General features: G+C 35.2%; 2 protein-coding genes across 2 annotated transcripts in view; one reads left to right on the top strand and one right to left on the bottom strand.

The window, feature by feature from the left end:
- LOC106070452 (lanosterol synthase-like) overlaps positions 1-3,562 on the bottom strand; it is a 30,548-nt gene extending 26,986 nt beyond the window's left edge. The window contains exon 1 of the mRNA XM_056018443.1: positions 3,456-3,562. Within this exon, the coding sequence (XP_055874418.1) occupies positions 3,456-3,477 (22 nt within the window). The 5' untranslated portion in view covers positions 3,478-3,562. The remainder of the gene's footprint in view (positions 1-3,455) is intronic.
- LOC106050482 (transmembrane protein 180-like) lies at positions 3,538-14,922 on the top strand. The gene is made up of 7 exons (XM_056018446.1): positions 3,538-3,658; positions 5,834-6,500; positions 6,733-6,850; positions 7,016-7,112; positions 7,306-7,477; positions 8,792-8,985; positions 10,145-14,922. Coding segments are annotated over exons 1-7 (1,482 nt in total). The 5' UTR covers positions 3,538-3,657; the 3' UTR covers positions 10,378-14,922.
- The last annotated feature ends 531 nt before the right edge of the window (positions 14,923-15,453 follow it).

Here is a 15,453-nt window from a genome sequence, read left to right as displayed (position 1 = left end):
AAAAACTTCCTAACAGACAGGACAGTCCAGTCACGCTACGTACGGATCTAGCGTGTCTCGCAAAAGAATACTTGAGCAAGGTTTACCGCAGGGCTCATCATTATCATTATGTACGCTTATTATGTACGCTTTTCTTAGTCTATATAAACGATTTGATAGAACGATTGAAATGTTGATCTCTGCTCTTCGCTGATGACCTGCTAATCTGGCAGACCGGGATATCCGCTGCAGCTCTCAAGGCGGAAATCCAACGTGACCTCGTCACGATTTCGTTCTTTACCGTATGTGGAAAATGGAAATAAATTGTACTAAAAAACCCCAGTTCAGACCCTATTCACATTGGGAAAAGACATCCACCAAGCAGCCATAAATCTAAAAATTGATGGGACCACGCTTGAATCGGACCCACGGCCCTGGATCCTAAGCTGGTTATGTCTGATCATTTGTAAGAAGTACGACAAAAAGCCTTAGAAAGATTGAAGGTCATAAAGCTAATGGCGCGGTAAGGTCGCAAATCAAGTTAACGCCTCGCATACGTCTCTAATGGGCTTAGACTTTAAAAAAAAAGGATGTCTTCGCCCCACCCCACCCCACCGGCTAACAGGGGAGCGACATAATATAAAGATCGGTGTTTTAATTTTAATTATATAGATATTTAATTGATTCTGTTACCAAGCTGTGATTTCTACAAATAAATTAGAACGCCCCCCCCCCCCCAGATCGAAAGTTTATGCCATCGCCAACTCCCCATCCCACCAGATAGGCCAACATACTAAATGGGGGGGGGGGGCGAAATAATCTAGAAGCAGGTTGAAAAATAATTAATTAGTATATATTATTAACATAACTAATAAATTCGTACACAGATTGTGTGATTTCTTTACTAAAATTCGTTCCCGAAGGGGTGGGGGAGCTGAGGGGGGGGCGATTGCTCCTACCTCCCCCCCTGGATCCGCCAATGAATTGGGGCCATTGTGTTTAGCCCTTTCAGGCCCCTTAAAGTTTGTCCCTTACTGGCCTCCACTAGGGCTTTATCTTTGCCCCCTGATTGTGCCCAGAATCGCTCTTTAAGGGCCCCCATTTGAGCGACGATCAACCCCCGAAATAGGGCCCATGTCTTTAGCCCTTTCAGGCCCCTCAATGTTTTCCCCTGATAATGGCCCCATGTCTGTTTATCAGGAATTCATCTGGGCCAACTTACTGAGCCCAGGCTTACCTCTAAAGGCACCCTTTCGGGCCAACATTAATCCCTAAGTGGGTCACATGTGTTTAGCCCTTTCAGACCCCTCAATGTTCGCCCCTCTTACTGTCCCCACTTCAGTTTTGTCAGGACTTCAATGTTTGCCCCTCTTACTGGCCCCTCGTGGGTTTTAACCGGAATTTATCTGGGCCCCCTAACTGAGCTACTAAGCCCAGACTCACCATTTAGGACCCCTGTTGTTTGGTTCAATTTTCACCCCCCAAATGCAGCCCATGAGTTGTAGCCTTTTCAGGCTTCTCAATATTTGCCCCATTACTGGCCCTATGAGGGTTTCATCTGGGTCCCCCGACCCCAAGTTCACCCCTAATGGCACCCTTTTGGACCAATATTAATCCCTAAATGGGTCACATGTGTTTAGCCCTTTCAGACCCCTCAATGTTCGCCCCTCTTACTGTCCCCACCGGTTTTATCAGGCCTTCATTGGGCCCCCTAACTGAGCACAGACTCACCATTTAGGACCCCTGTTTTTTGGGCCAATTTTCATCCCCCAAATGGAGCCCATGAGTTATAGCACTTTTAGGCTTCTCAATGTTTGCCCCCTTACTGTCCCTAAAAGGGTTTCATCTGGGCCCCCTGAGCCCAAGCTCACTCCTAAGGGCCTGCTTGGGTCAACGTATGCCTTCAATTAGGGCCATTGTGTTTAGCCCTTTGAGGCCCCTTGAAGTTTGCTCCTTACTGGCCTCCACTAGGGCTCCATCTGGGCCCCATGATAGTGCCCACAATCACCCTTTAAGGACCCCCATTTGAACAATGATGATCCAAAATGGGGGCCATGTTTTTAGCCCTCGCAGGCCCCTCAATGTTCGACGCTCTTACTTGGTTTTATCCGAAATTCATCCGACCCCCCTATCTGAGCCAAGGCTCACCTTTCAGGGCACCCTTTTAATCTAACATTAATCGCTAAATGGGTCCCATGTGTTTAACCCTCAATGTTCGCCCCTCTTACTGGCCCCGCATGGCTTTTATCCTGAATTCATCTGGGACCCTATCTGAGCCCAAACTCACCCTTAAGGACCCCTATTGTTTGGGCCAATTTTCATCCCCCAAATAGAGCCCATGAGTTACAGCTCTTTCAGCTTTCTCAATCTGTGCCACTATCTGAGCCCAAGCTCAACCCTAAGGGCACCTGTTTTGGGTCAATGTTTGTTCCCCAGATGGTGCCCATAAATTAAGCACTTTCAGGCCCCTCAATGATCACCCCTCTTACTGGCCCCACATGGGTTTCATCAGTGCCCCTTAATTGAGCCCATGCTAACCCCTAACAGCAGAATGGGGCACATGTGTTTAGCCATGTCAGACATCTCCAAGTTTGCCCCTTACATACAGTAGTGGGCATAGATCAATAAAAAAAATGTATAGATCTATCATACTAGGTTTAGATTTGTGTGTGTGTGTGTGTTTGTGTGAAAGAAAAAAAACAATTTAAATACCATCTAGATCTATATATGGACTAATGATTACATTTTAAATAGATCTATTTAGTAATATTTTGATTACGATTTAAATTAAATAAAGTTGAAATCTAAATTGGCCTACTAGCCTATAAGTCTTATCTACATCTATCTGAAACTATTGAGTGTTGTCAGTAACTGTTGACGCAAGTCTTCTATACTGTACTCTTGTAAAGAAAAAATAAATAAATCCAATTTTAATAATAAACATACCAGTACCAGTGTACCATACACACGTTCACGTGCTAATGAAATAATGCATCAACATATAACAGAAATTAAAAAAAAACAAAAAAAACACAAAGACAGATCCTTAACATTTTATTAAGACATATTAATTCTTAAGAGTAAAGAAAAAAAAATCATTACAAAAAAAAATTAGATCTAGAAATAATCTACATTTGCTCTATAATTTGCACTAGATCTAGTAAATGTATGGGTTGTTTAAATAAAATAGATCTACATTTTCAAACGCTATCGAACTTTTTCAGAACTATATTTTATAGTTGGCAACAAAAGAGAACTCATTTTATTTTATTTTTTGGTTTGAGTGGTATATATCTAATTTATCGGTAACCAACCAAGCCAATCTGGCAACAGTTGCAGTTTGTAAATATTGACGCTCATTGCGGAAATTGCCCACTAGTGTACTGTAGTAGTGTAGTGATCTACTATTTTTTTTACTACTTTTATTACTTAGTAGTATTAGTATAAAATAAAGTATTAGTATTACTAACTATTACTATTTGAGAATTTGGTAATCATGAATGTTGTACTCTAGATTAGTGATTAGATCATAAGATTTGTGCCTTGCCCTTGCTTAGACTCTTACTTAATTAAAGAGACTCTTGTCTTTACCTCTTACTTATCATTATATTATCTAGATCTACTGATCTAGTACTTCTAGTGAACAGTGGCACTACTCATCTACTGCTACTTTAAAAAAGTAAGTAGATCTAGATCTAAGACCTATAGATGTTATTATTACGATTAGGCATTCAGCTGCATTGTAGTATTGTTATTATAAATGTCATTATGTGTATATAAATTTATATAAGTAATAATATATTATATATAATATATGGTTACTAGACTAGACGTCTGGTCTTTTGATGGGTCATGTCCTTCATCTGTCCAACAGGGATTGGCTTCACTTTAACTTAAAGTGCCAAAGTATCCTACCTTTTACTCTGTCATTTAAAGTGAAAGAAATATATATTATATATGAAACATGAGGCATGATTAGACTTCAATAAAAACTCAAACCATGAACCTCCGACTTGTTGATGTATGGTTGTGTTGTTGTTCCTAGCTTTATTTATTTCATTAAATAGTTTCTTCACGTTCTTCAGATAACCAGCATCCTCTATTGCCACTGTTATATTTATATGTTACATGTCATGATTTTTCATGATTAGTATTTAAAGTTTACGTTGTCATTTGTAAGGCTTTATCCTTCTATGGATGTGCAAGTGTCTGATTACCCTATATTTATAGAGCGATACAAAGAGACCTCTCTCTCTTTATCTCTCTCTCTCTCTCCGAATGGGAGATGTACGTATGCCAAAGGCAGTCTTTTTTTGGTGATCTAAAAGGTGGTCGTCGTAACAGAGGCGCCCCACAGAATGACCAGCTTAGGCGCCAACTTTCCTTGGCTGACATAGAAGAGAGCACCTAGTTGCATGCAGCCTCAGAACGAGACAGCTGGAGGTCACTCATGAAGGCTGCGGGATACACATTTGAGACCAAAAGAAAATCTGCTGCCAAAATCTAAATCGACCACCTGCCGACAATGGTTATGCTTGCCCTGAATGTGGCAAAGTATGTAGGAAATATTACATTCCTCACTAATCTTCTGACTCGAAAACAAGCCTTATTATTATATATAATATATATATACAGAGTGTGATAGTAAGTGTATGTGTTTTGAGTGGCTGGTAGTGCAGTGTGTGTGCCTGTATATGTAAACTCAGTGGACCTTGAGTTTACATGGTTGAATGAACAGCAGTGTGTCAGGACTGTGTGTAAAAGGAAGAGTTTTAGAGAACAAGTGGCTGGAGTAAAGAGTATAAGTAGAGACTAATCAAATCATTGTGTTTAGTGAAGCTCGTGTTGTTTTAGTGTGGCTATTACATGGTGTCAGATGGACTGACTCCACGCGCCACAACCGCTGGAATTAAATGGCAAGGTAGCAGAAAATTGGAAAAGGTTCAAACAATCCTTTCAGATATATTCGATAGCAAGTGGACTGGATACAAAAAGCAGAGAAGTACAGTCTATGACATTATTGCATGTGATCAGCCAAGAAGCAGTGCAAGTCTATAACACTTTCCAATGGACGGATAATGAATGTAATGAATGTGAGATTAGCAAGTCCTTCCATACACCTCACTGCATTCTTAATAAGTTCGAGAAGTACTGTCTACTAAGAAAAAATGTTACCATTGAAAGACATGTTTTTTTCCAGCCTTCTCAACATGAAGGAGAGTCATTTGACAGCTTTGTCACTGACATCATCAAACTCAAGGCAAAGACATGTGAGTTTGATTTGCTTAAAGATTCCCTAATAAAGGATAGGATAGTTGGTGGCATAAGGAATGAGAACACCCGAGCAAGACTTTTGAGAGAACCAGATCTAGACCTTAACAAGGCAGAAAATATATGTCGGGCAGCTGAGGCAACTGAATGGCAGCTTAAGCTCATGAATGAAGAAAGTGGGGTACAAGTTGTGAATTCATCTACCAATAGCTTTAAAAGAACAAAAGGAAATGGGAGTTGTAGCTATTGTGGCAAGGAACACAGACCACGTCAGTGCCCAGCTTATGGGGAAACCTGTCACAAGTGTCATAAAAAAGGTCATTTCTCGTCAGTGTGCAGATCAAAGCTTGTAAGTATAGTGAAGTCAGAAGGTCGAGATGACTCCGGTGAGGAAACATTTTTCATCGGCAGAATTGGCTCTCATAGTCTAAGCAACGAATGGAATTCACTCATTACTGTTGAAAACAAACAAAACACATACACTTACTATCACACAGAGAGAGATAGATAGATAGATAGATAGACAGATAGATAGATGCTAGTTTAAAAGTTCTAAAAACAATTTTTTTCTATTTTTCCTCAGTGTTTACAATGAGCATAAGTATGGAAACAGCTTATGGAAGTTTGACACTGTTCACCTCCATTCTTCATAACGTATTTTTACTTTATCACATCGACATATTCGTCTCCGTTTACAAGATTGATAAAACGTCCTTTTGGTTTGGAGAAACGCTTTTCTTAATATGGAATTCTCTCAACGACCCAATTTTTGGCTGGATCAGTGACAAGAAATTGCTCGGTATAGTTTCCAATAACAGCAGTGTGACAAATATCGTTTGGAGTAGGCTTGGCGCACTTCAGCTGTACGGGCCTCTATTTTCTTGTGCCTTTGTTTTGTTTTGGGTTCACTGGGCATGGCCAGGTCTTCAGTTTGCTGTTTGTTTATGCCTGTATGATGGTTTTCTAACAATGATAGATTTGCATCATTCAGCACTCTTGGCTGACTTGTCACTCTCAGATAGTGTGAGGACAAAACTGAACTCCCGATGTTCTCTATTTAGTGCCATCGGCTCCATTTCAGTCTTCTTATCTTATTTAGTATGGAACAAGATAGATCTGACAACGTTCCGTATTTTCTGTTTTGTGCTGGCTACAATATCTTTTATTGGTTACTTAAAGATGGTCAAAGTTCTAAAAAAAGCCTACATTAAGTACAGCAAGGATTCTCAAGTTCAAACTGACTTACAAGAGTAAGTTGACATACATAAAATTTTTAATGCTTATAGTTATTTGTAAGAAGTTTAAATAAAAATGGAATTTTTTCAGACACACATGAAATAAAAAAGGAACTTATAATTACATTTGTGATTGAAACCCTTATAGAGCAGTAATTTTTTTTCAGAGGGGAAAAAACTCTTAGTTTATTGATTATTATTGATTATATCAGAATATTAATTAAACTTCATATTTTACTTTTCTTAGTCAAAGTGTCACAGATTCATTCAGTGGCCAAGAAAGTAAGGCATCCATTCTGAAGTTTGGTCGACAACTTTTATCTCACAGAAATTTTTTATGGTTCGCCTTCTTGAATCTAGTCCAGGTAAAGATTTTTTTTTATTATTATGAAATTGACAATACAATTTTTAAAAAAAATCTGAACATTTAAAAATATAAGATAAAATACTTATTGAAACTGAGCATGACTGATTTGTATGATAACATGAATTTGAAGTTTACAACCAAAAAATATGTTTTCATATTTCAGGTGTTTCATTGCCATTTTAATTCCAACTTCTTCCCATTGTTCCTTGATACATTCTTGGGGGATGCTGTCAGTCCAACAGTTGCGTCTGGATTACTGAGTAAGTTCATGAGTTACTATTCTTTTCATGATAAAAAAAGCATTTTTTTTACTGATGATAATTTTCAAAATGATAAACAAATGATAAAATTTCTTGAAAGGACATTGAAAAGAATAGCTTATAAGTAGAATTTATAAAAATATAAAATCACCTGTGTTCAACGTTTTAAAATGTTTCTTGTCTGCTGTTTCAGGTATTTCCTTCATCGCTCCCCACATCAATAACTTATATTTTCTAAGTTTATGTAAGAAGTATGGTGTATACTCTGTGATTAGATATCTCTTCCTCATCAAACTAGCATTGGCCGTCGTCATGTATCACGTTGGTCCAGAACATATTTGGATGCTTGCTTTTTTCATAGCCAGGTTAGCTGCTTTAATTATGAGATTCTTTACTTTTGTTAAGTTGACATTCATTAAATATAATAATCAAAGTCTCAGTTATTGCATTGAACAGTTCTCTAAACATAAACTAAGACTGCGAGACGCACATTTGAGACCAAAAAAAATCCAGTTATGCCTGCGCAAAATATTTAGGTCACAGCTTGGGCTGCGTATCCACATGAAATATTGCATTCCTCATTAATCTTCAGACTTGAAGACAAGCCTTATTTAACATATTTTAAATAGATCTAAATTTTGTGTGTGATGGTTGTTTTTTAAATGCTGTGCTTTTTTTAACATCATTTTTAAGGCTTAAGTAGGCCTATATCAAGCAAGTAAAAATAAAAAGAGCTAAAATTCATATTGATCTTAAGCAAAAACAACTATTTTCAGTATTAAAAAGTCATTTTTAACTCCTAAGCAAAAAAAAGTTTACTCCAAAAAAATAAAAAAAAAAATATTTTTTAAAAAATTAATTTTATACCAAAAAAAAAAAAAAAAACTAAAAAAAAAAAATAGAACACTACATATCATTTAAAAATATATAACTTTAAAACATTTAAAACCGAAACAACATTAAAAATGCAAAATTTCCCAGGTAGGTCTTGTACACTTTGGTATCAGTGCTTTTATAACAAAGTATTTAGGAAAAACAAAAGAGCACTGAGATTTGAAGATTACTTCATATACAAAAGCTTTAAGTACTGGTAACTTACATTGGCATCTTATCATAATTGCTACTTTAAACATCACATTCTATCGCAAACATAGTTATAGAGTGAAACGGAAAGTAAAAAAAAAAAAAGCCTGAATTGGAATAAGCTGTAGCGATTTGCTACTAAATCAAACAGATTTTTACCCTTAAAATGCTGAGCTGTTTTTACAAATAAGTGCCTACAAAATGGAATTACAATTGTGTTGTTTAGAGGCTAAACTACCACACGCGTTTTAAGGGTTAAACATGCATTTTTTATCAGGACATTGAAATTTTAACTTAGACTTACTTAGACTTAGGTCCTCCCGCGCCGTTCGGCGCATTGGGCGGAAAGCTGTCTCCATAATGATCTGTCACTGGCAATGTCTGAAGCCTCCTCCCACCTGGTGTCCACTGTTCTGAGGTCCTCCATGAAGGTGTGTCACCAGGTAATACGAGGACGTCCCTGTTTGCGCTTTCCTCGTTTTGGCTTCCATGTTATTGCAACTCTTGGTGTGCGTAATTCATTTTGACGTAGAACATGTCCCGCAAACCTCATTTTAACTATGTAACTATATTTCTAATGATTTTTTTTTTTTCAGTAACAGAGTATTCACTGAAGGAACTTGTAAGTTGTTGAATTTAGTGATTAGTGATCTGGTGGATGAGGATGTTGTTTTACATTCCCGGCCGCAGGCGGTCTCTGCTCTAGTGTTTGGTACCGCAGCTCTAGTCTCCAAACCAGGTCAAACTTTGGCACCTGTGATAGGAACTTGGATCCTGGCACTTCAGACAGGTCAGTACTGTGTGTGCGTGTGTGTGTGTGTTTTTCAGTAGGTAATATTTTTAGTCAAATTTCACTCTGACTAAAAAAAAATAAATTAATTAAAAAGTTGTTCACATGTCTAATCTTATCTTATCTTATATAATACAGACGTTACTTCATAAAAGAAGATGATTACATAATACGTGTCATGCATGTTAACCAATGACTTAAATTCTGCCAAGTCACTGGTTTTCCTGGCTAGCTCAGGCAACCCATTCCATGCTCTAATAGCACTAGGGAAGAAGGAGTATTTGTACAAATTTGTCCTAGCATATGGGACGAGGAATGTACCTTTATCTTTGTGTCTTTCAGAGTATTTTATTAAATTTTGTTTTTGTATTTGAAGATTATGGTTCAGTGTTTTAATCATATACATCCTCTGTTTGAGACCGCTCAACTCAAGAAAACTTTAAGAAACTGGAACAGACACAAAATAGAGCAGTGAGATTCATAACTAAAGAATATTCACATTTGACTAGAGTAACACCTTTAGTAAAATCACTAAATTTAGAAAGCCTTCAGGACAGAAGACTTAAAATAAAGTGGCAATTATACATAACACAGTGAACAGTAATCTTCAAATACAAAGACAAAATCTAATAAAATACTCCAAAAGACTCAAAGATAAAGGCACATTCCTCGTTCCATGTGCTGGGACAAATTTGTACAAATGCTTCTTTTTCCCTAGTGCTATTAGAGCATGAAATGGGTTGCCTGAGCTAGCCAGGAAAACCAGTGACTTGGCAGAATTTAAGTCATTGGTTAACATGCATGACACGTATTATGTAATCATCTTCTTTTTTGAAGTAATGTCTGTATTACATAAGATAAGATTCCTTCTTCCTTATCTTATAAATTACTGAAATTCCTAGGTTCATGTGATTTAGTAACTTATAAATTAGTTCATATTTGCCATGAGTAGATTAAAATTTTGAAAGCTTACCTTGCTAACCTAAAGCCATACATAAAAAAAACAACCAATAATGACATCAATATAAATATTTTAAAATGTTTTTATTAAGACAATTTTATTGGAAAAACATTATCATAGTTTAATAAGCAAATTAATATATTGCACACAAGAAGTGATTTCTTTATTTCCTTATAATTTTCTGTTTTAACTTGTCAGGTCACGACATATTTCAGTCAGGAAATGAAGATGGATCTATCAAGCTTGACCTATCCAAAATGGATTCTGCTGTGCGGCTAGCTTATAAACAAGGTGTTTTCATGATGTTAATCTGTGTCCCTGTTGTTTGCGCTATCCTTCAGCTTTTGGCCTGGTCACGGTACACACTCAAAGGTCAGCGTCTAGCCCAAATTAAGTCCTTTAGGGCTAAGCTGCACCATATACCAGTGTAAAGGACAGCACTGGGATTTTTTTATAAAGTGGTGAACTTAGTGTGGGAGGACTTTAACAAGTATAATAAATAATATTGATGAAACATTTTGTAACTCTTATAGCAGAACTTTGATAAAAAAAAAAAAAGAAGAAAAGCTTTATAACCTTTATTGCTGATTATCTTGTCACCATGCTGTTATTTTTTTTTTAGCTTTTCTCTAAGTTTTGTTCACATTTTGTTTGTATGTGAAATGGGAAGTTAATTTAAAATGAGTTATAGTTTTTAAAAAATGTTGATTTTTAAGAAAAATCAAAAGTTTATATTACTGTATTTTTAAATAGTATATACTTGTACTGTATGTGATGCTTGTTTTAATAAAATCAATCATGTTATACATTTAAAAAAAAAAGAATATCATAAAAAAAATCATAAGAATTTTAAAAATCCTAAATATATTTTACTATTTTTTAATATTAAATATTGCCCCTTCTCCAGAAAAGGGATGTTTCTTTTGTAAAATGTTTGTTTTACACGTTTCGGATGTTCCTTCAGAGTTGAAGATAGTTTACTGCCTAGTCCAAACCTCCCGCAGGACGACGGGGGGATGGGAGCGGGCAGGGTTTAAACCCTCGATCGTCTATAAATCCGAACGACAGTCCAGCGCGCAAACCGCACGACCAGTAAATCAAGGTATAGTGGCTTTTGGACAAAATATGTTTACTGTGTTATATATATATATATATAATGTGATTGATGAGATTTTTTTTCCTAAACTTTTTGTCTTTAAAAAATGAACTTTTTACTTTTTTATGTGTAGCTCAAGAAAAGTTTTAGTTTTTTTTTTGGTTAGCAAAAAATTCCTTTGACACTTTTCTGGTAAAAGTAGAAGGAATCAAATCAAATAATAGAATTTCTTTTTCTAAGCTTTATTGTGATATTTTATATGGTTTTATTATTTTTGTTTAGACAGTATTTATATCTGCTGAATGTGTAAACTTCATTTTGTCATGTGAAGTTGACTTACCATTGAGCTTATCGTCTGAAGTTGACTTATCATTGAGTTAATCTTCTCAAGTTGACTTATCATTGAGTTAATCTTCTAAAGTTGATACAACGTAAACCACAAAAATATAAAATGAATTGCTTTCTCTGGTAATGACAGAGAACTACTCCTATATCAATCAGTCCCATTATGTGAACTTTTTTTTTTTGGTTTGCTTGGCTCATTTAAAGTATTAATTACATGAATTATTTCAAAGCTTATATTAACTCTGTCTATATGTTTGGTAAAAAGTTTAAACACTTTACTTCTTCCACACCCATTCTTGGATCAAGCTGAAACTTTGCAGAATTATTTCTTTACCTTAAAAAAGAAGAATCAATAAAAAAAATTAACCAGTTAGTTAATTTATTATTGGTAATTAATTATTTTGTTTGGAACAAGAATGAGAAATTATACCTGACTGATGTGGCGGTACAAGTTGAATTCTTCCCATTTATACTTTGTCCCTTGAAACTTTGAAGGGAACAATAGATAGCAATGAAACCTATTTTCATAAGCACTTAGCTGCACATAATGGCACATAACTTTTTTTTTTATAAAATACATTTAAAAAGCTATGACGGTAACCTTCACCCAGATACCCCCTTCTTTCTCCAAACTAATTGTTGCAATTACTTTTGTTTTCAAAAAAAAACATTTTTTATGTTATTTTGTTGGCATTGTGTTCATTTTGATGAGCCTATTTTAATATTTGACGTAAGATGTAATTTTTAATGAAATACTGTCCTATTGTTTGCCGATCTCTTCTGATAATGAACGTTTGTTCCATTTTTTTTTATTCATTTAAAAATATTGTCATTCGCAGCTGTTATATATTGGCAATTATGGCTACTTAAAAAAAAATGTTTTATTGTACATCCTATTTGTGACAATCATTGTTGTAGTCTGAAAAAAATAGTAGTCTCGCTGAAAAATAGGGAAACTAGAATTGTGTCAAACCAACTAATAATGTAGCACAAAAGTTTAATGTAGATATAGATCTAGCAGAGCTCCAATGTTTTTTTGAGTTCAGACCATGGGTGGGTAGGGATGGATCAATCTCTGTGAATTAATGTTCTTACGTTTTCTAATTTAGTTCACGTCTGACCAATTGTACAACTCAGAATGTAGGTGATAAAATACATGTACTTGTTCAAACATGCTGAGATACAGTATTCAATAACTTTGTAACATATTTTTTAATATTAACTCTTTCTCTCCATAATTATTTTTCCACGTTTCAAAGGAATTCTTTATTTTGCTCATTACTATTTCACTACCTTGTTATGATTAAGCTTCAATAGCTTTGTTGTTTGTTATCAGTAAATGTTGTATTTGGTATAGAATTAAAGGGAAATGCATGCTCTTTTTAAATAACACAAAGTCAGGTTTATAAAATTAAACATTAATTTATTTTAATGACATCAAAATCAACGATGGTATGGTGGATTAGGAGAGAAAGAGTTAATACTTTTTTCTTCTTTTTACTTTGATCAATATCTTCAGATCCTCAATTTTTTAATATTATCAGGGTCCAAATATTGGAATGGTCACTTTTTTTTTCTCAAATAAGCTACTATTTGGTTGAAATTATGTTTTATGCTTATGAACTGTTGTCATGTTTGCCATGGGTTCCATTTTATTACTTTTTTTTACAACTATCTGCTGATTTTTTTTCTCTCCAATTTTCTTCCTTTTTAAAATTTATATTTAAGTATTTTTTTTTTTAATGTTCCATTTCTTATTTTATTTATAAAAGATGTAGATGTTGATTGTTTTAATGACAGAATTGTGAAGATTGTGTTACGGAATTACTTCATGTTGATGTAAATTATGCAGGCAATATCCTTTTGAACTTAACTCTCTTATCCAGTGCTTTTTTTTGTGACAGTATGCACTGGTACGGTGTACCGGCACCTTTTTCAATGTGGAGTTAAAAAATTATTACTTTTCTTGTATTTTAAGGTTTATTATTAATTTATTAGTAGTTAAAATTTAGGCAATCCATCATTGAGTACCGGCACCTATTTTTTTTTTTACAAAAAAAGCACTGCTCTTATCTATATACTTATACCTGAAAGCAAAAGGCCCGTTAGAAGTTGAAGAAGACCCAATAACTTACTGCACGTTTTACAAATATCATAATTGGATCGAATGTATGAATGCATGGCAATGTCTTTGATTCCGAAGATTAAAGTTGAATTCTGTGTTTCACTTCGGCTATGCAAACCCAGTTGCTACCTGTATATTTTCCCACATCTGATGCAGACAAAGCCATTGTCCCCTGATGGTCTATTTAAGTTTTCTTTGCGCCTCCTGCACTTGTCTTCTACAGGGGCCAGCATGCACGAGGTATTTGTGGAATGTGGATTGCGCAGACCAAAACCATTCTCTAGGCCATATGTTACCACTTTGGCTCAATAGTCTGAGTGGATACAATGATAAACCATGATATCACAGTCATATTCAGTTGAATTCATTTAATCTTTTAATTACACTACTTAAAAATACAATCTAGTTAAATGGCCTTTTGTTGATGGGCATGAAACCAAAATAACAATCCGCTAAGAAAGTCTTATATTTCAATGCTAACTTAATTTACTACTATGAATATGATAGGTAGGTTTAAGTAAGCTTATCAGTTTGATCTGAGTTTGTGTTAATATTTTTACTGTAGTCATTTGTCTTATATGACCACTAACTGCCTTGCTCTATGCAAAATCTAAATGGGCAGTTGTTCTTATATATAGCAAAGAATATGTATAAATATTATATACATTTGAGTAGTGTAGTTTTAAAAGTGAAACAGCGCCATATAATTATTTGTTACAACCAGTAGCATGCTATAACATATTCTCATGAATTACTACTATTGAAACATATCAGTGGTGTGCTCGCCTCTTTCCTGGCATCTAAATTTGTAGTAGTTCTCCTTTCATTATTCCCTTCTACTTGACCAATGGTCTAGCTTCACCTCTAGTAGTGATCAATGTATGGCTACTGGCTAGCTACAGTGTCTAGAACCATAAGATCTAAAACAAGCATGAATTAAAAAATAAAAAGGAATCTATTGAGATGATTGCCTTTTTTAAAGCTGCATTTGGCTGATCTGAGAAATCTATTGTACCGCTATGCTCCACCAGTGTATTTTTGTAAAATGTTTTACATTTTCCTTATCTACTTACTAGTACCAACCTCCCGCAGGACTTCAGGGGATGGCAGTGGGCAGGTTATGAACCCTTGGACCATCGAGACAACCAAACTACAGTTGAACGAACATACGCATGACCAGGCAGCCATCTAGCTTTCTGGATGATGAAGTTAATTATTTGATCCTAGATTTTTAGAGAGCATCCCATATATCTATGATTAAACTAATGAGGGAAGCAATGTTTGATTGTTTGATCTGTATGTTAAGAATGCTTATTTGTTTAACATTATATACAATGTAAACATCTGTTGAAAAAAAAAACTTGTTGACATTGAAAAAAAAATTATTCAATACAAATGCTGAAATAATCATCTATGCTGTGTGGTTTATTTATGTTGTTTTGACTTTCTCTACCAGGCCTTCTGTAAACACTGCGCAACACACCAGATCTGATACAAAAACTTGACAACAAGAGTTTCAAATAACAATGTCTGGTTTAATAAACTACATCAACAGCCAATACAACTCAATTGGCTACACTAACTTCAAATGGTTTCTTCTACTTTACAGAACCGCCTACTATACACTAGTAGTCTCTGGCTCGTACAGCTATAGGCTTGTAGACTCATTATATTTATATAGGCTAGTTACCCCATTATAGTTATATAGGCCAGTTACCCCATTATATTTATATATATGCTATTTATCCCATTATATTTATATAGGCTAGTTACCCCATTATATCCTGCTAGTATTGTTAAAAAATTACCTATTATGTACCACATCTTTCATTTTCACCTTCAGCTTTTCCTTAGTATGTTGTACCGTTGGGGCACCACACAGGATCTGTTGACCACCCTTCTCCATTCCTCTCTGTGTCTTGCCTTGTCTTTCATATACAT

The sequence above is a fragment of the Biomphalaria glabrata genome, chromosome 1 (genome assembly GCF_947242115.1).
Source record: "Biomphalaria glabrata chromosome 1, xgBioGlab47.1, whole genome shotgun sequence".
In the NCBI taxonomy this organism is placed as follows: Eukaryota; Metazoa; Mollusca; class Gastropoda; family Planorbidae; genus Biomphalaria; species Biomphalaria glabrata.
The sequence above is the reverse complement of the archived record's forward strand: the minus strand, read 5'-3'. Positions and strand labels throughout refer to the sequence as shown.